The sequence below is a fragment of the Stegodyphus dumicola genome, chromosome X1, assembly GCF_044657685.1.
Source record: "Stegodyphus dumicola isolate Sdum_Otavi_A_Nest chromosome X1, ASM4465768v1".
In the NCBI taxonomy this organism is placed as follows: Eukaryota; Metazoa; Arthropoda; class Arachnida; order Araneae; family Eresidae; genus Stegodyphus; species Stegodyphus dumicola.
Genome location: NC_140780.1, coordinates 179,876,895 through 179,902,729, shown reverse-complemented (window position 1 = coordinate 179,902,729; position 25,835 = coordinate 179,876,895). Strand labels below are relative to the sequence as shown.

The following is a 25,835-nucleotide window of genomic DNA, read 5'->3' as shown; positions in this document are numbered from 1 at the left end:
GTTTATTCTTTACATATTATGCTAATCAGGAATTGGAGCAAAACCTTGCTTAATCGAAGAATACGCTCACAGGAACGGTGGAGGAAAATTGAACTGTCCAATATTTGTTTTGCCCACCCCCAAGAAGACATAAACAGTATAGAGTAAACATAATACATAAACAGTATAGAGTGAAATAATTGTTTTAATTTATACTATAATAAATAAGCATGAAGTTCTTATGCTATTAAATGTGTATTGTCACATGGAAATTTTCTATCTTGTCCCACGGAAGGGGACGAAAGGGAAACATTTGACTTTTTGGAAGAAACTGAATTTCGGTGCAGTAAATCTTATTGCTAAGTTTAAGATAAATTAAGTGCAATGCTAATTTATAGTGACTTACTATTGTAAATCATAACTGGCATACCAACACTAAAATATATATATATCAAGCCTATTAAGTTATTTCTGGTAGTCAAGAGTTTTTAAACATAAATGATGGAAACAAGAAATTCAGAGGGAAGAACAATAATGATAAAAGTTGTTAGTATGCATTTGGAACCAGGACTAATAAAAATATTTAGGATTATTATTATCAATTAAAATCATTTAGGGTTGTGCATTTAGTTACAGGTTTAAATATAAACCATGGCTTGTGGGTCCCCAAGAATATATTATGAAAGTAATTTTTTTCATAATATATTCTTTATTATCCATGAAGGGGGTTTCACCTTTGCCAGAAGTTCATTGTTGCCCACTTTGGGTTTTTATTATCGAGTTTCAAAATTTAAAGATAATTCATTGTGCAATGCACTGACTGAAAACTTTCTGAAGGTACCAACTCATCATCTTCAAACACATCGATCTCAGGATTTTCAACACAATACCTTAAGCATATATTATGTAAAATGGCCACCAGATATGACCATTTTACATATTTTGCTTTGTGAATACAATAGTGTTCCACCAGTATCGTGCAGTACCCTAAATCTTGATTTGATCTCTATAGCTGCACGAACTTTTCTGTGCTTCTCATTATAGAGATATTCCCGTGATAAAATGGGAATATAATCCACTATCTCCCAAAGATATGCACGATGCGACAAAATACTATCTAGATTTTGTTTCAGTCCACTCCATATAAATGCATTATGAGTATTGCCTGGCCATTGTCCTATAGCATAGAGAACCCTCAGACCAGCATTCCATACCTAGAAAAACATAAATCCTCAGTCAAAAGAAAGTTTCATCTGAAATTTTAATACACAGATTTTTAACATTAAATATAGTTGATATATTAATAAATCAGTCTTTTTAAGGAGTTTACTTTCCATTTTTAACAAAAATATGTCACTGTTTTTTCATTATTAAAAAATATGCAATAAAACGTTAAAACAAACACACACACACACACACACACAAAAAAAAAAAAAAAAAAAAAAATTATAGCTACCCTTTTTTCATTAAATTATAGTAAATAGGTGATTCTAAAATTTATTTAATATTTTGTATTATTTAATATCTATACTTCACTATAATTATAGTATAGATAGCTTTTTGTTATTATTATTTGAATAATAGTGAAACATTCTTGCAGTAATTTGAAATGACTATAATATTATACTTATTATCATATATTTCTTACCTTTTCACCATTAATGGAAAATTTATTTTTCCGGTTAATGAAGACAAAACAAAAATTAATATCACCACACTCGCAACATCTGCGGTTTCATTTGTATGTAACCCAAAATAATTCTTGGTAAGCTAGGTAGAATCACATTTGTGATTGCACTCCAGTTCTTTTACAGCTGGTCGAAAGAATTAACATCTACTGTGTGTGGAAATAGCGAACAAAACAGTAAGAAATTGGAACAATTACCTGTGGACAACTTGTATTCATAGCATTCTAAAATGAGCTTTTGGTAAAATTTGACTGCAAATAAAACAGTAGTAATGAACGAATGTTTTTTCACGAAGTGGGTCCAATACTTTCACAGGGCATTATACATGGGCAAAACCAATGTCATGTAATATAATAATCTATTAGTACAGTAAATACATTTAATTTCTTTGTATTTATTTATGTCATGCTGCTTTTCGTGTAATTTAGTATGATAACCTTATAAGTTTATTTAATTCTGATCATGGTCTACGGAAGTAAGGTAAGTCATCTGTTATCGAGAATATCAAGTTATTAATAGTTATGTGAAAGTCTGCAATAACTTTTCATATCATAAGAGATTTACGAATGTGTATATAACTTACATGTGTAGTTATTATGCAAGATCTATAGAAAGTATCCAAAATTACCATGACATTAATCACACTGTACGAACAGGCAAGACATTATACATTAGGAGAAAATTAACTAATATTTTGGGGGATGAAATACTATTTTACACATGGGAACTGTTTAAACAGCTGAGAAAAATTCATGTTTTTTCCCCCTACAGTTACAGAATATATATATATTGTTTCATAAGAATAAAAAGTAAAGTTAAATTTAAATAATTCTCATGCGCCATTGCTGCAAAGAATGAAATTTGATTTTAACAAATATTCTCTATTCATATAAAGTTAATTTAAATTATGAAATTTTAATTGCATACATATCAAAGATTAATTATTGCTGCAAACTAATTTACTATATCACTGAAATTCTGAGAGCATATGTAAATTAAATGCACCTATCTAAAACCATGAAATATACATAATATTCCAAAAAACTAATCCCAAATATATGCATATAATATATATGTATATATATATATATATCAAACACAGGCATATGCATAATTTCTGTTAGAAAAACAATTTCTCCGAGATTACGTTTTAGAGTAATTAAAACAATAAATTAATGGTGATATTATTACTGGATTCCAAAATTCGCAGTAATTAACGATTTCAATCATTACTACGAAAAAAAAAACGGGATGAAAAAGAAAGAATCCTGATACAATAACATTAAAAATTTGTGTGTTTACGTATAAAAATATATAATATTCTCGAATAGGTCATTTAAGCATAGTCTCTGATTCGGAAACATTTCCAGAAGTATTTCAGTTTTCATAATCTGAAGTAAAAACAAACCTGCTTTTGCAGAGAATATCCATTGGCAGTTGCCTTCAGAAAAGGTTTCAATTCATTGAAGCAAACCGATTTAATCTGAATCAACTGATGAATTCACGCTCCGACATTTCAAAAGCATTACGACTGTCTCTTAAATGCCAAGGAATTCGATCAGCATTTCTCCGATTTCTTAAACGTCTGAGCAAAATCACTTCAGCCATCTTGTTTACAGTCACTGTTAAGAGTTTGCGGCAGGTCAGGAGTAGCCGCAAAATTCCTCTATGGTAGTGACGTATTTTCAGTAGGCGTGTCCGAAAAGCGTTGCACTTGAATTCGGTTTTGCAATGCAAGTGCGATTACCATGACAAGCGTTGCACTTGAATTCGCCCCTTAATGAGATACGTTCCGCAAGAGAAGAAGAGGAAAAATGTGGTCGCGTGTTTAAGAACAACAACATCCGCAATGTGCTATGTTTACAATGCAGTCGATAGCAATTATTCCGCTGAAATTAATTGATTTTTTGAATTTAGAAATTTATAACTATTGCGAGAAATTAAAAAATATGCTTTGAAATGATTTTTCTTTTCTTGATGACAACAAGTAGGGTCTTTTGTTATTCAAGGAAAACATATGAACAATATTTGTTTCAAAGTAATGCCAGATATCACGGTACTTACAACCCGTGTTAATGCCAAAATGAAGAAATCAATTAATTATGAAACATCTGTGCAAATTTCTGGAGAAAACGAGGTAAGATTTATAAATTTTTCTTATGCGTGATGCTTACCAGTAGTAATAATGTTTTTATTAAAAATATTAATTGTATATCAGTTAATTGAAAACTATTCATAAGACCTCGAATAACGTTTCCAAGCTTTTAAATGTAAGTGTAATAATAGTATATTCATAGTTCATGAATAGTTGTTCTAAATTACTGAAATAGCCGAATTCGGGAAAGATCTGTTTATCTGCAAGAACATAAATACAAAGCCAATTTTCTCTCATTAATATTAATTAGTGTCATAGAACATTTTATGCTGCTAAAATTTTATTAATTTTATCAGGCTATATTTTCATATTTTAGCTGATGTAATCAATTTTTAATGAATACAGATAAATATCGGAATGTTATTTTTTTAATACCTTCCATTGTAGATATTAAGGATACCAACAGCTGTAATATTAGAAACATCAGTAATACTGAAACATTTTAATATAAAAGGATGCTTTTATAAGAATTTATACTTAATTCTAAATTTTGATGGGAGATTGCTGAGTTTTTTAGTTTAAATATTAAATTAGCATGTATATTTAGTCCTTGAAAATCAGTGGTTGTGTCAGTCCATAGTTTGAGATAACATGTTAACAGATATGCATTAGAATTACACTATAGTCTATTTCCTATGGTAGATCTTTTCAATAAATAAATTTAAAAATCTTTTTGAGCTATATGATTTTAAAATAAAAATTTCTGCACATAAATTATGGAATTTACAAGATTAAAAATAACTTCAAATTTATTTTTTGAATATTTAAAATGTATATAGATAGTACTTTTTTGTTATTTATTATTATAAAATGAAAAAAAAATTATTATGAAAATTTATTAGTTCCACAGCTAGTACTGCAGTGAACTCAGTTGCACAAATCTCCATATTTTTCTTTGTGACATTTATATTATAGTATACAAAATGTGTTATTTTGCAGTTTATACTATCAATAGGATAATTGTCGGATACCGAATTCAAAACTCAGCTATAAATCGATATTCCTAGACCTCAAAACTTAAATAACGTACAAAGTTTTAACACAATACTCTTTTTATTCTTTGTAACATTAATAATTGCAACGCTTATATTATAAAACATCTAACTACGAATATGAAGACAACTTTCATTAAATTCAAACAAATACTCTTTTCACTTGCCAGACTCAGAATCACAAACGATAAACACGTGAAGTTATACTGAAAATTATTATAAATAATAAAATAAAATAAAAGTAAATTTAACATAATTTTAACACTCAGTGCATAAATTTAACAATCAGTTTTCTACAATAATAGTCAGTTGCTAACAATTAAATTTTAAGTTGTATAAAATTATACATTAATTTTGAACTGCGCAGAACATTGGCATCTTTATTTTTACATGATTTAAGGGCCATTTACAGTGCTCCGGGAATTTGACTATTACGATTTTCAGAAGCTAACTATTTATATTTACCGTTCTGCTTGTTAAGCTGATAAAATTATGACTTAAAAATATTTATAGTAATTTTCTTTTCGGTGTAGAAGAGAACTCTATTTTAAACATGATTTAATGTATTCATTTTTACATTTTTATAAATGAAGTAATTATCAGATCAAGGAAAGAATTCATAAATAAATATTAACAATCAAAACATGGTAAAGCAGCGAGCAGAAGAGTATCATGAAAATAACAATAACATATGTGTTACCAAAATTATACTAACCAAATGAATGAACAGTTAATTAATGGATGAAATAATAATTAAAGATGAAATGCAAATTTCATAACTAATTAAAAATAAACAAAGTTTTCAAATTTTCAGCACATCTACCACAGCACAAGCTTGTTTGTTTACATTAGCAGTTCTTACATCACGTGACGTCACCGGAAATGTATCTCATTTATTTAATTTAGGTTTTTTTGACGAACTTCACTATTTTTGTGAATGGCAACAGGGTATTGTTGATTGAAAAGTCGAAAATGTTGCATGTAGTAATGTTTTGGAGGGTTGGTGCGAGTTGTGAGTAGTGATGTGTTTTTTTTTTTTTTTTTTTTTTTTTAAATTTGCGTATACATAAGTTTATTTGTTTTGTGGTGTGTGTTGATCAATATTCTTTGGCGTGTGGTCTACAAGAACCTTGATGTTTATGCTAATATACATCCAAGGCCTAGCTAACGAGTGATGGACTATGATTCACGTTTACGTTAAACTAAATAAACTTTTCTCAGTGCAGTCTAAGATGCATGGGCTACTGATGAAAATAACTTCAGCTGTGATAGTTGCATTTCTTATATGAGAGATCACTTTCGTTTGAACTGACTGTTTAATTCATTCATCTTAAAACTGATGAGAGAAGGTAAGAGAAACGAATAGGTACGGTTTATTTCGAAATATTTATGAATTAAAATACACGTTTGCACGCATTCGCTTAGCATGCTAAATATGTAAGAGGGTTTTTGAAATCTATAATTGAGTGTAGTGATGAATTTGCTTTCTTTTTGCCCACCTATGACCATACGATTAAGACTTCATGTCTAGTAGTATCTCTTGTCTTCAAATGTTAGTTGTTGAACAGGCTGATCGCCTTTGATTTTTATAGTTTTAGGGGGAAAGTGCAGAATCGCCCACTGCTTGGCGCGTTTTTAAGAATTGCACAGACTCGGTATCCGTGTACACATCGACCTATTTTCACTTTAAAAAAAATCCCAGAATTGGACAAAAATGTCATTGTGCACTCCCTTGACTTTATCCATGTATACATCGACCTATTTTCACATAAAATGTCAAAGAAAATTGACAAAAACCCAATTCTTCTTACTCTTGTAAAAAGCGCCAAACAAATAAGTGGGCGATTCTGCACTTTACTGAGTTTTTTTTTATATTTAACCTGAATGCAAGATATTTAAATTGTGAAAATTATACGCATTCCTCCAAGGAATATTGCATTGTATTTTGCAATAATGAATTATCTGGTTAATCTTTGGATTATGGTAACTTGGCGAAAATTTGGCGACCAACCCTGCTACAGCAACCTGCTAGTTTTTGTTTAAAAGTTTTCTTGCTAGTTTAAAAGTTATCATTTTTTAACTCTTTAGAAAATGAATCAGTATTCTGATTTGCATTAGTAAAGGTTCACTAACCATACTAGGGTATTCTTCCTCTGATAAATAGCCCCTTCCCGCCATAATAGACTGGAGGTGAGGCTTTCCTAAATAAAAAAAGAAGGAACGGAAATATATCTAAAGGCAATGCAAAATGTAAAAAAACTCCGCACGGGAACCCTAAAAGACCGTACTTAGTAGAGGAAAAAAATAGAAAAAAAGGATTGGATATAAATCATACGAGAATGTTTTCATTAGCACGCAGCAATTTAAAGAGCCCACCTCTGTGTACGCTTTCCCTCTGCCCCCCCACCCTCGAACAGCTGATGAGTAAAATACCAAAGTCAAGCAGAATATACCAAACTCAAGGTTAGGAACCTAAAACTGTTTTCATTTCAAAAGTAATGGACACAGGATGCCATCTAGTGGCCTTCAGAAAAACGTTCCATCTTAAAATGCGTATACACATCACCCGTCCTCTGAATGCGATCTTTACTGATGCGTGGATGGGACGCCCGGCTATAAGAGACGTTCTTAGGGAATGCGTATATGGGACGCCCGTCCTGAAAGGTTAAAACAGAGCCACCAGTAGCTGCCAGCAAGGTTATTGGTCTCGCTACATCTCCGATTTTTGAGAAAATGAGCAATAAAGTATCTGCCTCCACCTGAAAGGAATTCCCGCCTGTCAATCAAGATTAAAATTTGCACGAGAAAGCTATCATTTCACCACCCTTTTGAGATGATTTAGTGCCAAAGCTTCGAATGGCGAGCATTTTATCTCCCTCTTGACCTCAACATCTTGACCCTGAAACACTTCAGACCACTTTAGTCAGTGAACTGTGCACGTGTCGTCTTCCCTGCCAAAATGCCACGGCAGTACTTCACGTTATCTGAAAAAATTGGTTTCCTGGATAAGATCAAGCAACAATCACGAAACACTAGTCAGCGTCGGCTGGTGGAAATTACCAGATTAGCAAAGACTACAATTTCACGCTAATTCGCACTGCGAGAATAATGGGAAGGATGAGGAGGAACTTCCAAAAAACTGAAGCATGAAGGCAAGGATCCAGACCTCGACGAGGCTATTAATGATTGGTTTGCCATTGTTACTAGACAAGCTGTGTGAGTAAGTGACCCAGTGTTAAAATGCAAAGCAGAAGAACTCTCTAAAAAGCTGGGCCACGATGACTTTAAAGCTACGGGCAGTTGGTTGTCTCGATGGAAATCTAGACATGACATAAAATTCAAGAAAGCACATGGCGAAAAAGAAAGGGTTGTTAGTGAAGATGCTGAAGAATGGAAATTAACAAAACTGCCCGAGCTTCTTGAAAATTTTTCAGTAGATAACATCTACAATGCTGATGAAACTGGGCTGTGTTATCATGCTATATCAGATGCCTCATTAAGTTACAAACATGTTGCAATCTCTGGCTCCAAAACAGGCATGGATCGCGTAACTGTCTTGGGCTGCTTAAGCATGTCAGGAACGGACAAGAGGAAGCTGTTGGTTATAGGAAAAAGCACTAAGCCTTGCTGCTTTAAAGGACTTAGGATGGGGAGTTTACCAGTTGTGTATCGTGCGAACAGAAATGCGTGGATGACCATATTTAGAAGCGAAAAAAGAAAATAGTATGTGATTTTTAACGAGTTATTATTTGAGTGAACTTCTTTTGCATGCTAATTACTAGTACAGGACTAGTGTGACAAATGTGTGCATTACTGTGATTTTTTTTAAACTTGCTTAAATGAGAAAGATAAGTTTTTAAAAAAATATTTATGAAAATAGATGTTGGTTTTTTTAAAAAATTGTCTTAGAAACTGTTTATTATACCTTCTAATTACTTTCCCTGTAAATAATACAGCCAAAAATTGTTTTTACATTTTTAAAATTTGCTTTTATCCTAAGCAGAAATATAATTTGGTAAAAATATATTTATGGGTGCCAATTGGAAATTTTTGGTGGTACATGGATATAGAGTTTGCGCAATTCTCTGACTTGTTATTTTGGCTTTGCGTATCATCAATTTTGAATTGCACAACTTTGGCATTGTGCACTCCCTTGATGTTGTCCATGTACACATCAATCTATTTTCACTTAAAAAGTCAAAGGAGCAGCCAACAAAAAATATATAATCTCAATAAACTACATTTTAAATCGAACAATCAAATAACATAAAAAGGGAAATTCATCTTAGCACTACACAAAGGAAATATCCATTTACTTTATTTAGAAATTTTCCTGTCATAAGTCAGGAAAAAAATATTTAACAGCATCCAAAAACTTCCTTAAATTATCTGAATTTGAACTGGCATCACCATGTAAATTCCACAAAGAGTCAAAAATATCCTCCGACGTTCGATCATAATGCATTTCCTTCCTACATGCAGGACACTTATAATGGCTACTAAGTAAACCTTTCATTTATTTACACACCAGTCAGTTAATGCTCTTTCCCCCTTTAATTCCAAATCGTACAGAAACTTCAAATTAATCTTACCACATTCAGCCATTTTACTGTCTAAACCAGGGTTTCTTAAACTTTTTTCAACCGTGACCCCTTTTATCACTGAGATTTTTTTGCGACCCCCCCAGGACTCCATAATATTTACAAAAAGTTTGTAGCCCCCATGAGTATTGTGCAAATCTGACACACGCATGAGGGAAACCGTCAATATTAGGTCTTTATCTTTAATTTCTAATTTTAAGACATAGAACAATGTGAAAATTTTAAATAAGTAACAGACAAAATGACAGCGTCACATGCAAAGCAAGGAAAATGAACGTTTATATTATAAAAAGAATGCATCGAAATGTTTTTGTTTTTTTTCTTTGTCTGTATTGTCTTATCTTTATCTATTTTCAGGTACATTGTGTAAAAATATTTGGTAATTGTAAAATTATTATAATAAGTTAAAGAAATATCAAAATTGCTAAAATTTTTTGCGACTACCTGCTGCAGGTCCTGCAACTCACAGTTTAAGAAACCCCGGTCTAAACTACAAAACAGCAAAGAACTTCCTAACCAACACAAGCTCTTAGAAATCTTTTCCCATCATTCAAATTCACCGCAATCACGCAACCAATTACGTCATAATAGGGTTTCCATAACATTCTACTACTCAGGTTACTATAAATGAAACAACTTGGCAATAAATGAAACAACAACTTCACCGTAATACAAGGGCCACCCTTAAATTTACTCTAACCTGTAATTTTTGTAATATTTATTAAAACTGATGTTTTATTTATTTTTTTAATTAGCTTAGAAATTGTTTGTTGTACTTATTATATTTTCTTTTAAAAATTATGTTTTTGTAATTTTTAAAAACTCTTAAAATTTCAGTTTTCATGAAGTCTCTAAAACTTTTAAAGGGGCTTATAGCCAAAGTGTCTGCTTTTAGTTAATGCATTGCGAATTATTTTCATGAAGCTTTTAGGAATCTGGTAGAAACTTCATTTTGATTTCTTGCTTCTATATTACTACATAATTTTATTCCAAAGCTTTATGGTCATTTCGGTTTCACATCATGCTTTAATTTCAAGAGGTAGTTATTCAAACACAAGTTTTCTTTGTGAAGGATGCCTTTTTCTTGAAGAAATAACTATAGTTGCTTGTTCATCTCTTCACAGATCCCAAATCACGAAATTGATTGCAGTATTACAAAAAAGGGCAACCATGAATTAAATAAAAAGCGTAGCTGTTCAAGCGATGATTATAAATACAGAAAAGCCAAACCAAAATGGTACTTTCTGACATTGAGGAGATAATGCCACAACCTAAAAAGTACTGAGTGGAATGTTCCTAACAGAAAAGTGCCGATATTTTCAGGAATTTCCAAAATATTCTGAAAAGTTTTAGTCTGTTTTAAAGTGCTTTTTGAATAAACTTGTGGATATTCTCATAGTATTTTTTAAATTTAGTCTCCAAAGTTGTTTTTTTTTTTTTTACTTTTTAAGTATTTGAGCAAATGAGGGCTCAGTTTTGGATGCCTGGGTTAAGTTCTAACCCAGCATTTGAGTGATTTTAGTATGGAGTTTTACAATTTTCAAATAGAAGTGATAGAATGAGTGATTAAGATAGCGATTTCAATAAGAAGCAGAGGAAGTGTTACTAAGGGTGACAAGGGGGATTGTTGGAATAGTTTTCATTTTTAATAGCTAGTGATTGATTGGAGGAAAAGGATAATTGACTCTTTTCAGGTAACTGTTTAAAATTTATAATGGGAGAAAAAAAAATAAATAAATAAAGGAGAAAGTAAATGATTTCATTTTAATTTAAAATACTAAAAATTAGATAGTGATGAATGACTAAATTTTTTGACCATAGGTAAATACAGTTAATAATTTGGAACAGGGGGGTTAAGATTGATATTACTTGAAGTTTAGCTATAAGAATGAGGTCTGAACTGCAGTGGTAGGTTATAGCTATGAACCTTAGTTCAGTGCAAATGGGATATCGTAATTCAGATCATAGTTGGCCCATGGAGAGAAATTGAAGCATATCATATGATATGCTAGTAGTGTAAAGGTGAAAAAGCAGATGAAAGACAAAATATTACTATAAAGCTCTTTTAAGGCTATTTTTTTTAAACCTTGATTAATTAAATTTTTTATTTTATATTAAATTTCATGTTAAACTGTATATTTCTGATAGAGGATCAGTGACTAGCTAGAGTATGGAGATAAAGTTCTCCATCCATATTTTAGACTTTTCATGAAGTCTTTCAACCTATATTTCCTCATGAGTAATAATGTCTGATCTCATGAAGCTGATATAATAGATGCGTTTTGAATTTAGAGGATAGTAACTATAAATGGGTTGACGATATATATTCATTGGATATTATCTGGTATTGAGCATGTTTGGGATGCTTTATAGATACTGAGTTACAAACTACCATTCATTTTACTTAGATCAGTCTTTCTGAAGGAGTGGCTGTTGATTTATCTAATAGTATGAATAACTGTGTAGAAAAACATTGCATTTGCTATATGACAGTTCAAGGTAATTGCATGCCACATTGACTGGTTTAAACAAAAATTTGATGGTTTCTTTGTTTACAATTTCTGCTCACATATGAACAATTTTTTTGTAGGGATTTACTGTACAATTCTTCAGCATAGAAATTATGTAATATTGGCTTAAAAAAGCTTTTGCTGAATTCCACCAGACTGTTTTCAGTGCATTATGAGTATTAGGAAATTCTGAAGTAAACTTTAATGTTGAAAACCAGATTAAAACAGATACTGTACCTTATAATAAAATGTTGTGTTTTTTTATTTAATTGAAATTAGAGATTTCATTAATAATATAAGTACAAAACTATTTATGGAAATACCCATATGAAAATGATGTGATGTTTATGTTTGATATTTTCTTGATGTTATTTGAATAGTAATATTTTTTTTTTAAATATTTAGCAAGTCATTTCTATTTATTTGTATTTTCTAAAATTATAGAATATGGATTGTGAAAAAAAAGTGCCAACTGAAACAGAGTATGTTAGAAAGAAAGATGAAATCCAAAATCTCGATGACGCTGGAGAAGTGGTGAGAAGTATCATTGGTAAGTAATTTTGTTTAAAATTTGCATTGATAAAAAATGTGGTATGTAAAAATGTGGCTGTGTAGAGACGGAAATATTAGCAATCTTTCACATTCTAAAATTTGTCTATGCAAGAGGTTTTTCAAATTATATTGTCTTTAATTCAACCTTATGGCCGTAATTTGCTGTTTGCCCATTGATGTGTAATTTTTCTGCAAGTAACTTTCATTCTGTTTGATCTTTTTGAGTATTTTGCCATTTCTTCTCTTAAATTAGCAGAGTTGCCAGCAAAATAGTCTAGATACAAATGCAAAAACTATAATTTTAAGTTTGCTTTGGATCCTGAATTCTTATGCATTTTTGAACAAAACTATTACAGCACTAGCTCAAAAAAACCTTACATCCAAGCTGAGTAATTTTCAGCAAGTATATCCTGGAAATATCTGCTCTGCTGTGACAAATTATAATAATTTTTAAGTAGTGTTATTGTAAACAGAATGCAGAAGGCCATGAGCATTGCAATTGTAAATTGATAGCAGGAGCACTGGATGCTGTAGAAATTGGAGAGGAAATCTCTTTAATTGTGGCACTAAGGATATAAAATTTTAATTCTGTTCTTTTGGTTAATGGGGCACAAGTCGCCGAATGTGTACCAAATATGATAGCCTGTATCGCATCTTGAACAATTGAGCAATGATAGTAATTACACATCCTATACATATTATATTTATTGTACATAAAATATTCTTTTTATGAAGCTTTGTATGTCATATGTGCTATCTATTTAGATTTCACGCTATATTTAGCATTAAATGGCACCACTGCCGACAGAAAAAGCACTAAAATACTACTGAAACAAGGCTGTTACCTTTCGGAAGAGTAGAAATTGAGCTTTTGTATAGAACTATTATGTGGAAGTGAACTTGTTGTTATCAGCATCAAACATTAGTGGTTCACAATCTTTTTTGAAGCCATTGCACCCCTTTCACCATTGCTAGATGATCATTTCTCCTCTTTCTTCCGGAAAATAAAAAATAAAAAATAAAAAATAATAAAAAAAAAAAAACATGTATATTATTTTTAATATGTTTTATAAGTTAAACAAGCAAAAGTATAGAAAATATTGATAAATACCAAAGCTTGAATAAAAGTTTTGTATTTATAACTAAAACAAAATAATAATTGATAGGATAAATAACAATAATAATGAATGATTTTTTATATTCATAAACTAAAAATACTTAACAGGTAAATAAAAGGCTGACTGAATTTCCTCCTGAAACTATGAAATTCCCATCAGGGGATAATCCTCCCCAACTGAGAATTGAAGTAATGTGAATAACTGAAGTAGTTAGAAGCTAGGGAGAAATAGATGCTTGAGAAATTAAAACATTTTCAGTTGTCTGTCATCATCTGGCAATATATTTGGTGAATTTAGTAGATATCCAGTATAAGCTCTTTTCGGCTGATCTTTAGAATATGGTAACTGGTAGTTTGGCGACATTTTGGAGGCGATAAAGGTTACTACCTGGGACTTTGGTAATAATGTGAACAGTAAGTACTCAGTTCCGATTACGCATTATTTTGTGTGAGGGAAATGAGAGATCATGGGATGTGTCATGTGATATTAATGGACGAATTACGGTTCTTTAATCGGAAAAGGGGGGAATCGGGAAAAAATCTGGAAATTTTGTATTTGGCTTTATTCTGTGTTGTGTGAAACAGTGTTCGTTAATTTTTGGATCCCATGGCCCTAACTAAAGTGAATTCGAAATGGGTATTTAGTGGGATTGAAAGGGGTAGTAATAGGTGTTTCTTTAAGGTTGTGCGAGATAGAAGTAAAGATGTTTTATTAAGTTATTTATTTTACCTGGTACCTTGCTGTGAACTATAAGTATGATTTTAAAGATCCTGAAACAGGCGCACATACGCTTGCTTTTTATTTAGTGGATGAAATAAGAAAAGTTTATCGGACATGTAATCAAGATTCTGAAGAAGATTAGGTAAGTTAGTATTTTTAATTATTTGAGGATATTATTTTTATGCATTGTTCTAAATGTAAGGTGGAAGTAAAGTAATTTTATGTTTGTAGGAATTTGGTATACGTTTTAGTTGAAGTAAACGTGCATGGAAGTAATTTAAATATTTGACACAAAGTACTTGTAATGTTTGCGGTATGAATTCGTTGGTGACGTTTATAATATAATAGATAATTTAGAGGTAAAAGTTTTTGGATATTTTATTTATTTTATACGTGGAAATGTTCATATTTGGAAAGGGTATATACTTTTTCGTTATTAGGTAATTTCATATATGTTCTTTTTAACAGGTTTAAAGATTCAGAAAATTGTCATGCATTTTCGTGAAATTTTTCTAATTTATGAGAAAAAAGGAGTGTACATGGATATGGTGAAGAGTGTGCACGATGCCATTTTTGTGCAATTCTGGGATTTTTTTTTAAGTAAAAATAAGTCGACGTGTACATGGTTTAGTGATATTTTAATTAAATGATAGTTATTTTGTGAATTTTATGTTTGTAGGAATTTGGTATACGTTTTAGTTGAAATAAACGTGCATGGAAATAATTTAAATATTTGACACTAAGTATTTGTTATGCTCGTGGTATGAATTCGTTGGTGACGTTTATGATATAATAGATGATTTAGAGGTAAAAGTTTTTGGATATTTTATTTATTTTATATGTGGAAATGTTCATATTTGGAAAGGGTATATACTTTTTCGCGGTTTAATCCTAGTATCCGGTGCACACGGGATTTGGCGACTTTATGATAAGCAGTAAAAACGGGACATATACGATGAGTAGTAAACGGGTCGGTTGATCTTTACATTATGGTAACTTGGCGATTTTTTGGCGAAAATTTGGCGACCAACTCTCCTACAGCAACCCTCTATTTTTTTTTCCGTCGCCATTTTGTCTTCACGAAGTAAAGACATGTTTCTTTTCTTTTTATCTACTGAACACTTCTTCCAACAATCTACTAACTGAATTACAAATTTTATCTAACAAAACTGCTTATTCATGACAAATATTCACTGCAAAATTGGGAAAAAGTGCACAATGCCATACTCCTTACGCGTTTTTCAAAATAACACATACACATAAACCATGTACACATCGACTTATTTTTACTTAAAAAAACATCCCAGAATTACACAAAAATGGCATTGCGCACACTCTTCACTATATCCATGTACACTGCTTTTTTCTCATAAATTAGAAAAATTTCACGAAAATACGTGACAATTTTCTGAATCTTTAAACCGGTAAAAAGAACATATATGAAATTACCCAATCGCAAAAAAGGTAAAATCCTAGTATACGGTGCAGCCTTGGCGCGATTTTGAAAATTATTGCCAACACCAAAAATGATCCAAAGAACGTCTATGTATATAGACTATACACTATATACTATGTGTGTACATACATAGTATATACACTATATACATAGTATTATACTATGTATAACTATATATATTCTTTTGAATGACCCGTTGGCTGATCTTTGGAATATGGTAACTGGTAGTTTGGCGACATTTTGGAGGCGATAAAGGTTACTACCTAGGACTTTGGTAATAATGTGAGAAGCACTCAGTTCCGATTACGCATTATTTTGTGTGAGGGAAATGAGAGATCCTGAGATATGTAATGTGACATTAATGGATGAATAATCGTTGTTTAATCGTTGTTTAATCGTTGTTAATCGGTTGTTAAAGTTGTTTAATCGGAAAAGGGGGAAATCTGGAAATTTCGTATTTAGCTATATTCTGTGTTGTGTGAAACGTGACATTAATGGACGAATTACAGTTCTTTAATCGGAAAAGGGGGTTAATTTGGAAAAGCTTCATTGTGTGTTGTGTGAAATAGTGTTGATTAATTTTCGGATTGCATGGTGCTATGTAAAATGAATTCTAAATTTTTAATGCGTTTATCTAATAATAATAATAAGTTGAGATTGTGTAAAAGGAAGGGTATTACAAGTTTAAATGGCGGTGCAAGAAATGTGGTGAAAATGGACATTTTGTGAAAAGGAGTGTAAGGAAGGGTACGTGGTTTGCTGAAAGTAGTTTGAGTATAGGTGAAATTTTATTAATTTCTTATTACTTGGTGAATAGACTTCCAGTTGACTATTGGATTTAGGATTTAGAAATTAGCAGTAGTACTGCAGCGACGTAATGAAGATTCTGAAGAAGATTAGGTAAGTTAGTATTTTTAATCATTTGAGGATATTATTTTTATGCATTGTTCTAAATGTAAGGAGTAAATAAATTAATGTGGTATTATTGGAAAATTGTTATTAGCAATGATTTAGTTTAAAGTAATTAGGATTGTAATCTAATTTTTATTAATTTAATGTATGTGCTTATTTATATTTTAAGTAGTGTTTTTTAATTTAATTATATTTTAATTTAATGATCATGATTTTGTGAGTTATATGTTTGTAGTATTTTGGAATATGTTTGAGTAGTATACGTTGAGTATTTTCATGCATTTTCGTGAAATTTTTCTAATTTATGAGAAAAAAGCAGTGTACATGGATATAGTGAAGAGTGTGCACAATGCCATTTTTGTGCAATTCTGGGATGATTTTTTTTAAGTAAAAATAAGTCGACGTGTACATGGTTTAGTGATATTTTAATTAAGTGATAGTTATTTTGTGAATTTTATGTTTGTAGGAATTTGGTATATATTTTAGTTGAAGTAAACGTGCATGGAAATAATTTAAATATTTGACACTAAGTATTTGTAATGTTTGCGGTATGAATTCGTTGGTGACGTTTATAATATAATAGATAATTTAGAGGTAAAAATTTTTAGATATTTTATTTATTTTATACGTGGATTATTAATGTTCATATTTGGAAAGGGTATATACTTTTTCGCGATAAGGTAATTTCACATATGTTCTTTTTACCGGGTTTAAAGATTCGGAAAATTGTCATGCATTTTCGTGAAATTTTTCTAATTTATGAGAAAAAAGCAGTGTACGTGGATGTAGTGAAGAGTGTGCGCAATGCCATTTTTGTGCAATTCTGGGATTTTTTTTAAGTAAAAATAAGTCGACGTGTACGTGGTTTATGTGTATGTGTTATTGTGAAAAACGCGCAAGGAGTTTGTGATTGTGCACTTTTTCCCAATTTTGCAGTGAATATTTGTCATGATTAAGCAGTTTTGTTAGATAAAATTTCTAGTATAAGTGTAATTTGGCTAGTAGATTGTTGGAAAAAGTATTCAGTAAATAAAAAGAAAAGAAACATGTCTTTACTTCGTGAAGACAAAATGGTGGCGGAAAAAAAAATAGAGGGTTGCTGTAGCAGAGTTGGCCGCCAACTTTTCGCCAAAAAGTCGCCAAGGTACCATAATCCAAAGATCAACCAAAATGTAACAGCTGTGCATTTATAACATTTGATTACTTAAAACAGTGCACAACTGATTATCACCTTCATGTCTGTTTACATAATGAAATGCACTTTCCAATTAAGTGCACAGGCCTACTAGTGGCCGAAGCATCGTTGAACACTGGTAGTTCTGTCTCAGGTTAGAATGCCGCAAACGGGCTGGCTACATGACGTTTCCTTGGTTTGCCCCATTTGTAACTGGTATACGAGCCAGTTTTAAAAAATCTTCTACAAAGGGATCCCTCCTGTTGTTATCCCTCGAGGCTTTGCGGTAATCACATAAAACAAACTGAGCCCATCAGCGGCCGAGAGGTCAAGTCGCTGAACACTGGTAGTTCGGTCCGAGGTTCGAATTCTGCGAACGGGCTGGCTGCATGGGCGCTTTCGTGGTTTTCCCCATGTGTAATGTGTATACGAGCCAGTTTCCCTTAGAAAGTCCTCCACGAAGGCATCCCTTCCCTTAGGCAGATAGCCCTAGTGTGCTTTGCTGTAATCTCAATAAACCAAACCATACAACAAACTCATGATGTGAACACCTAATTTCTAGAGTTGGTATAATTAATGTGTTTTAGGTATATTACCGAGTGTTCAATGGGACAGTAAACAACTCGCACATGTTTGATTGCTTATGTATTCATATGCTTTATTTGATCTTCATTTTGCTGAATAGTATCTGCTGGCTGTGAGGAGGTAAATATCAGCCATATAGATTTTTGTCATAGAAGGTCCTTTTTTTTTTTTTTTTTTTTTTGTCTGTTTGTTTGAATGGATAGAACAGTAATTATGAGCCATAAAGTTAGTCAGAAAATGCTTTCACCAGGTCACAAATTTTCCAGTGAGCCATCAAATTTTCATTGAAATGCAGACAACAGAAAATACACATAAGCGATGTGTGATAAATAGACTTATCCAGCACATGTTTTTAAACTATTCTTAGTGTATACAGAATTTGGCTATTACTGATGTAATTGATTGCTATAACCAGAAGTGTGTTTATCTGTTACATGAAGTGCCAGAGTGGAGATCAAAGTGATTAACTTGATAGCAATCACCTTTCTATTATCTTCCATTACTAACAATAAAGTTTAAAACGAAAAGCGTGTGAGCGATACAAAACAACACAAAGAAGCGAATGTCACTTGAAAGGAAACATCGCTTTCGCCAATCTGAGTGATAAGTGATTCTTGTTTGGCTTTCAGCCTGTTTACCAAGTGAAGATGGTAACCCTATTTCGCCAAAGGCCGTTTCTCAGAACTGTTGCTGCAAACGTTTTGTTCCGGCAACAAACAGCTAATGTGATAACGCTTTAATATGGGGATGTCACCGTTTTATGTATTTGAATATCATCATTTTATTTGCTTCTTATTCATGTGCTTAGAGGTCATAGCCAGCTGAGAATCTCAGTTCACTCGTACCTATTTTAGTGCCTCTTTTTACGGTGCAGTCATTCTTACAGTATAGTTTCTTGGGGTTTGATAATCAAAGGCTTCTACTCACAAAGGACTAGTTCAGAGATTATCACTTCCTGTCGTAAAATTACCATATTCTTTAAGTTTGTCTGTAACCTTTAGGATAACCTGGATTCAACTCCTCAACCAAAATACAAAATGAAATCTAAATAGTATATATTGTGTCATTAGTCATCATAAAAGGATTGTAGTCTATATAATAAAATGATAAATTTGCTGAACATCGTAAATCACCTCCTATGCTCAGTAATATATCCCATTGTGGTACAAATGTGTGTATACATTCTACATAACAGAGAAATTTAATAGAGAAATACATAATAGAGAAAAAACTATGGTTGCTTGAACTTTAGTGTCTAATTGGACTATGTAATCTTTTAAAAACTTTCTTAAAAGTGCAGAGCTATGGAAATCATATCTTAGTTATTCAAGGAAGTAGGGTGATGCTGCAGAATTTATCAGCGTAAATTATCCAGGATTTCTTTATTGCATCTTGTGATCTGTGGCACAATATCATGTAGTAAAACAATCCCATAATTTAATCTGCCTGACTGCTTAATATGAGAATGTGAATTTCTCACTTCAAAGTGACACAAAACATCCAAGCTATTCGCAATAAGTCTTTGTCTGATGTTTGTTGAAATGGAGGCTGAGTATTGTCATGATGGAAGACATCTTGATAGTTGGGTCTGAGTGTATTGCTTCAGTTTCTGCTTTTAAAACTGCCATTTGAAAACAGTATTTTTCTAAATATATTGTCTAATTTGGTGGAAATAATTCAAAGTATGCTATTCCTTTGTAGTCCCACCGTACACAAAGCATTTCCTTTTTGGGATGCAACCTCTGTCTTAGTGTTACTAAAGGAGGTTTTACCCCATAATCTTTTTCATTTAACATCACTGTATAGCATCCACTTCTCAACTTCAGTAATGAGCCATTTAAAAAAAGAGCATATTTCTTTCCGGTAAAGAATCACATGCTGAAATTTGAGCAAGCATATTCTGTTCTGTTAAAGTATCAGATTACCCGTACATCAGAACAGCTTCAGAGTTACCACTCTCCCGATTTTCGACCGATCTCCCGCCAACCCGATTTACAATATATTTCTCCCGATTTTTTCTTATTCTTAAAATTTCTCACGATTTTTATGGAACTTGGCTTAATACTTTGTTATATGAACAAAAGTGATTTTGAACATCTGAAAGCAATTGAATTTTCTCTAGATTATATCTAAAACAAAACCTTGCGAATCAGATAACTTATGCTTTGTGAGTGAGAGCATTATACGTATCCCAGAAACGGCGTTCTCCAGTTCTCCAATGGGCATCGAACTCCACTGCGTGTCAGCTGGCATATATTAGCCAATGAGGACAGGCAAGCTGTTATTTGGATGTTCTTTAGTTATTTCTTTCAATTTGTCCTGAGTTGTGTGAGTGCACGTGCCTTCGGGAAATAGTTTTAGAAATTATCATCTTTTGTTATGTCTGCGAGAAAGGTGAAATACTCGTGTACGTTTCAAAAATCATACACAGTTGACTTTCCTTCCATTATTTCCTCAAGGAAATGTAATAAATTTGCGATGTGTACTGCCTGTCATTGCGATTTTTCGATTTCACAATGTGGAAGGGCGGATGTTCTCAAACATGTGCGAACACAAGGATAACATGAGTTGTTTTTTAAAAAAATGAAAAATTAAGTTTTTCTTCAGAAACAAAGGACCAAAAAGTTATTAATGCAGAATGTCTGTTGTCTCTTTTTCTGGAGCACAACCTGCCACTGAATGCATCGGATCACGCTGCAGCTTTATTTGGAAAAATGTTTCCCGATAGTGAAATTGCTAAGAAATACTCAAGTGCAAGAACCAAAACAGGTGCAATTGTTAAAGAAATGGGTTTGAAAAATAAATCTTCAGTTATTGATTGCACTAAAACAGCTCCGTTCTGCCTCTCTACGGATGGAAGCAATAATACCGATTCAAAACTGTATCCAATTGTTGTTTCTTTTTTTAATCCAGAGTCTTCAGAAATTGAGTGCAGTTTACTTTCTGTCCCCACTTTAGAAGGACATTTGACAGGCTTTAATATACCACAGCTAATTATTAAACTTTAAAAGAAAATGCAGGCCCTCTGGATAATTGCTTAGCACTTGGTGCCGATAATGCACCAGTATTGGTAGGCTTGAAGACTGGTGTTGCAGGCATCTTAAGAAAGGAAAATTCAGATTTACAGATTATGAGGTGCACCTGTCACCTCTTAAATTTAGCAGCTGAAAAAGGGGCAGCTTCTTTACCAATAAATGTGGATGAACACATTGTTGATATTTATTATTATCTTGAAAGGAGTTCTAAAAGGAAGGAAAAATTGAAACAGTTCCAACAGCTGCATAACAGCAGTTTACAATTAGAAAACTTGAATGAAGTTATAAAATCAGCTAGGATTGACACCCAGTGGAGTTTAATTGGAAAACTGAAAGGTGCTGATGTAATTTTAAAATATTGTGAACTGTCTAGAATTGAGTTGGCCATCTTGACAGTTCCCCATAGTAATGCAGAGTGTGAGAAGATTTTCAGTGTTGTTGGGTAAACGAGGACTAAATTTAGATCTAATATTAGTGATGACACATTAGAAAAACTTTTATTAGCGAAAGCAGGCCTACGTGGCAATTGTTGTGAACAAAATTAGGAAGTTTCTTTCTTAAAGAAAGCAAAATCTGCCACTGTTTATAACTTTGTACGATAACTGATTAAAGTGTCTTTTTTTTTCTTCCTTAAACGATGCAAGTAATAAAAATGTTTTTTTTTATGTGTAAGGTATTTTTGTGTTGCTTGCATTTAAGAATTAGTTAATATTTAATGTTAATTCATATTCATTATTAAAAACCATATTTTTATCATTTAAAAAGTTTTTTTAACATTGTGAAAAATCTCCTGATTTTTGAGTGTCATAGGTTGGCAAGTATGCAGCTTACACATCCAGTTTTCTTCAAATGATTGTGTACTGCACTTTTTGGAATATTTAGTCTCTCTGATAGTTCCTGAACTATATAAAGTGGATTTAAACTACCTTTGAACTAAGCCATTAAAAACAGCCCTTTATCCATCTAGTACACATTTTATGAGCAGTCTAACTTTAACAGTTGTTATAGAAGAAAATGTCTTTTCGCACAAATATATTGCTGAAAATTAAATTAAAATTTTTATAGCTTTTCCACTCAATGATGGGTATTTATTTTTTATAGAAAGGCAATAATGAAATCTTTAAAGATGACCAGAATTTAGTTCTTAAACTATCTTGCAAGCCATATCTATCTGGATTTCTTTTTCATTCATCCTTAATTTGCTATCTTCAGTGTTTGCTGAAAATGAATCTCTATTATCCTCATATTTCCATGCCTAGGATCTTCCGACTTTAGGTAATAAAAGCAAAAATAGTCCGTCAGTGACTGGAAGTGCTGTTGAATAAGTGGATACCACTTGCTTGTTGAGATTGTTTTCTCCCATATTTTCATTAAAATTTATAAGCATTTGTAGATTTCCTTCTACAGCATTTGCCACAGTGATATTTTTTTAAAAGCATCTACTCGTATTTTACTATTACTGTAAACACATGCTTTTAAGTTGTCCTTGCATATGTTTAGTTCGGTTAACAGAGGAAAATCATCTGCCAGGTATGCAAGCTTGGCTACCCACTCAAATCGTCGGACAAGTGTTCTTGAAATTCCGGATTATTTTGCTGCTGAAAAATAATTTGATTTCTTTGTGCAGGACGAACAGTCATGCCAGTATTTTGCCCTCTAAAGCCATCTCACCTCAGTGTGAAGAAGGTGAGTGAATGAGAACCCATATCTTCACAAAGTGTTTCAAGTAATCGAGACTTATGCACTTTATGTCGAATTTCAGTTGTGATACTAATAACATCTGGTAATATTTGGAGTAGTTCTGGGGACATTTTTTTTTCACCACAAGATGCTCATTATCTGTAATGCAGTGTGTAGACAGAAAGTCTGGGTGACTACATTTTTCATCTTGGCAACAACTCCTGAGGGATGTCCAATCATGTTTAGTCATTTCTTCAATTTTGGGCTTTAACAGTGTTAGCAGACTTATTACTTTCAGTTTCTGTACAGCTTTTTTTCCCCAAACCTCTTCACAGGCTTGCAGTATGCAAGGCTTGAATAATTCTTCTCCGCTCAATTATGGCCTTTTGTTTTTCTGTATTTGAAGTGCTATAGATAGAAAGCCTTTGATAGGGACTTATCTTAAACAACCATATTTTTAAGGTACCTACTTATTTTTGCATATTTCACACATTTTTTGAAAATAAAATATTCAAGTGGTTTCTTAGCTAAATCTGGGTGTTTTGATTTTAAGTGTCTATAGAGTTTTGAAGGTTTCAGGGCAGCATTAGATAAACTCTGAGAACAGATAATACTAAAAAGCCGTTGATTCAGCTAACTACTGGGTTCTGAAATAAATCCAAATTTCAATTAGACTGAATCACATTTTCTTGTTATTTTGTTATTTTTTTTTTCTTTGCACCTCCAGTTTGAAGGTTCTTTCTAATGCTGTCTGACCATGACGAGAAATGTGGATGCTTTGATTCATTGATCATCTCTCTGTTAAATGAAGTAATACTATTTTCATTAGTTATTCTATCTGTAGTTTTATTAAAGATATTCAAAATATTCGCTTCATTTTTCTCACTCATTATGCGTCTGTTATCTATTTTATTTGAATCTGAAAACCATAAAAGAATTAAAGAAAATAATTAATGAGTGAAAAATATCCGTAAAAAATGCATAAATTATGTTGTAATTTTTCTGCGGACCATCAGAAATTTTTCATGGACCACCAGTTGGCTACTGCGGCCTTAGAATATGCAAAGAATTAACATTTGGTGGCCAGTGTTTGATTAGCTAGAACTCCAATGTATTGCAGTGGAGCATCTGGGTGGTGTATAAGACAGAGGTTTAGGCATAATTTCCATGGAAATGTGGTTTTTTCGACCCATATTGACGGTCTCAATACCTGGCAGGCAGATTCGCGAGCAGTATGAGCAGATATCACTATTTGAGACTTGCAATTGGACTAAACAAAGTGAGGTTTCCAAATTGGAGGATGACTAGACATTTGGGTCACAGCAATGCTACCATTTGATGATGTTGGCAGGAATAAGTGAATAATGACTGTGCAAAGCATCAAGAAAGCAGCGGTCGAACGAGAGCAGTGACGGAATATGAGGACAGAGGGATCACTGATTGGCTCACACAGCCCCTGATGTGTTCTTATCAGTGATGCGATGTGTAATTGGGATACCAGTGACCATTGATAGGTGATTAAGCAAATGGGGCTGAGGTCATGGAAACCATTATGCTGACTGTCCCTCTCCACTGCACTCCGTCAGACACATTTGCAATGGTGCCAGGTGCATTCAACCTGGGAGGTGTCACAGGCTGGAATAGAATTGTTTTCAATGATGAGCCTCACTTTGAACTTAGCCCCGATGACCAGCAAAAATGTTCCCGGAGATGTCCTGGACCATGATAAGATACCTGACCATTGTCTGCCACATGACCTGACAACCAAGAGTTGTAATAGAGTGCCATTTCCTTTGATAGTTGGATCCCTTTGTTTGTTATCCATGACACCTTTTCAGCACAGCAATTTATCAGCGACATTCTATGCCCCATAGTGTTGCTGTCCCTTTCACAGACCCCTAGACTTGCATTTCAACAGAGCAATGCTGACTGCTTCACAGCATTCCTTTCTACTGCTTGCCTTTATGCTTCTCCTACACTTCTCTGACTGGTATGATTGCCAAATCTCTCTCCAGCAGACCTTGTTTGGGCTGTGAAAAGCAGGTGTGTTTGACCACTCCTGGATCACGCTGATTTAACCCTTTGCAGCGCAAAAAAAAAAAAAAAAAAAAAAAAAAAAAAACTTCTTTCTGTATGCACAGAAATATTGAGTGAAAAAGGATTTTTAGGTTACTATAGGTTCCTCTGAACCTTCTTTATTTATAGTAGATGGCAGCCCAAGACAAACCAGTCCATATATTTTAGACATGTTTAGTTTTTAAAGACCCTCATTTTTCAGAGAAATCTTCAGATTTTTTTTTTAGGGTATAAAAGGAATTGTTTGAAAAGAAATTTCTATGTTATTTTCTTAGCTGTATGCTAATCTCCTTATTCTATATTAGTTTTAAATTTTCACCTGGAAATCTTGCCTAAAATTGAACAGCAAACATCAGGTGTGTCCAGAGTGGGCTCACTGAGAGACTGGGACAAGACTAAAAGGTGGGCCCACGTCTGTGTTTCATTTCCTGTTTTTCTCTTTTTTTTGGGGGGGAGGAGAGGTTTGGTAATCTGCTAACAAATTGTTGGGGTGATTTTCTGAAGGTTGGGTAATTTTATCAGTTAGCTATTTAGTTTTTCACTAGAGCAGTTTTTTTCCCTTACGCTTTTGTTCAAAGAAGTTTTGTTAGTGCTATGTTTAA

General features: G+C 32.6%; 1 protein-coding gene across 1 annotated transcript in view; it reads left to right on the top strand.

The window, feature by feature from the left end:
• Positions 1-5,807: 5,807 nt before the first annotated feature.
• The window catches only part of pps (protein partner of snf), a 176,053-nt gene continuing 156,025 nt past the window's right edge, over positions 5,808-25,835 (top strand). The window contains exons 1-2 of the mRNA XM_085807651.1: positions 5,808-5,826; positions 12,370-12,475. Of these exons, the coding sequence (XP_085663777.1) occupies positions 12,373-12,475 (103 nt within the window). The 5' untranslated portion in view covers positions 5,808-5,826; positions 12,370-12,372. The remainder of the gene's footprint in view (positions 5,827-12,369; positions 12,476-25,835) is intronic.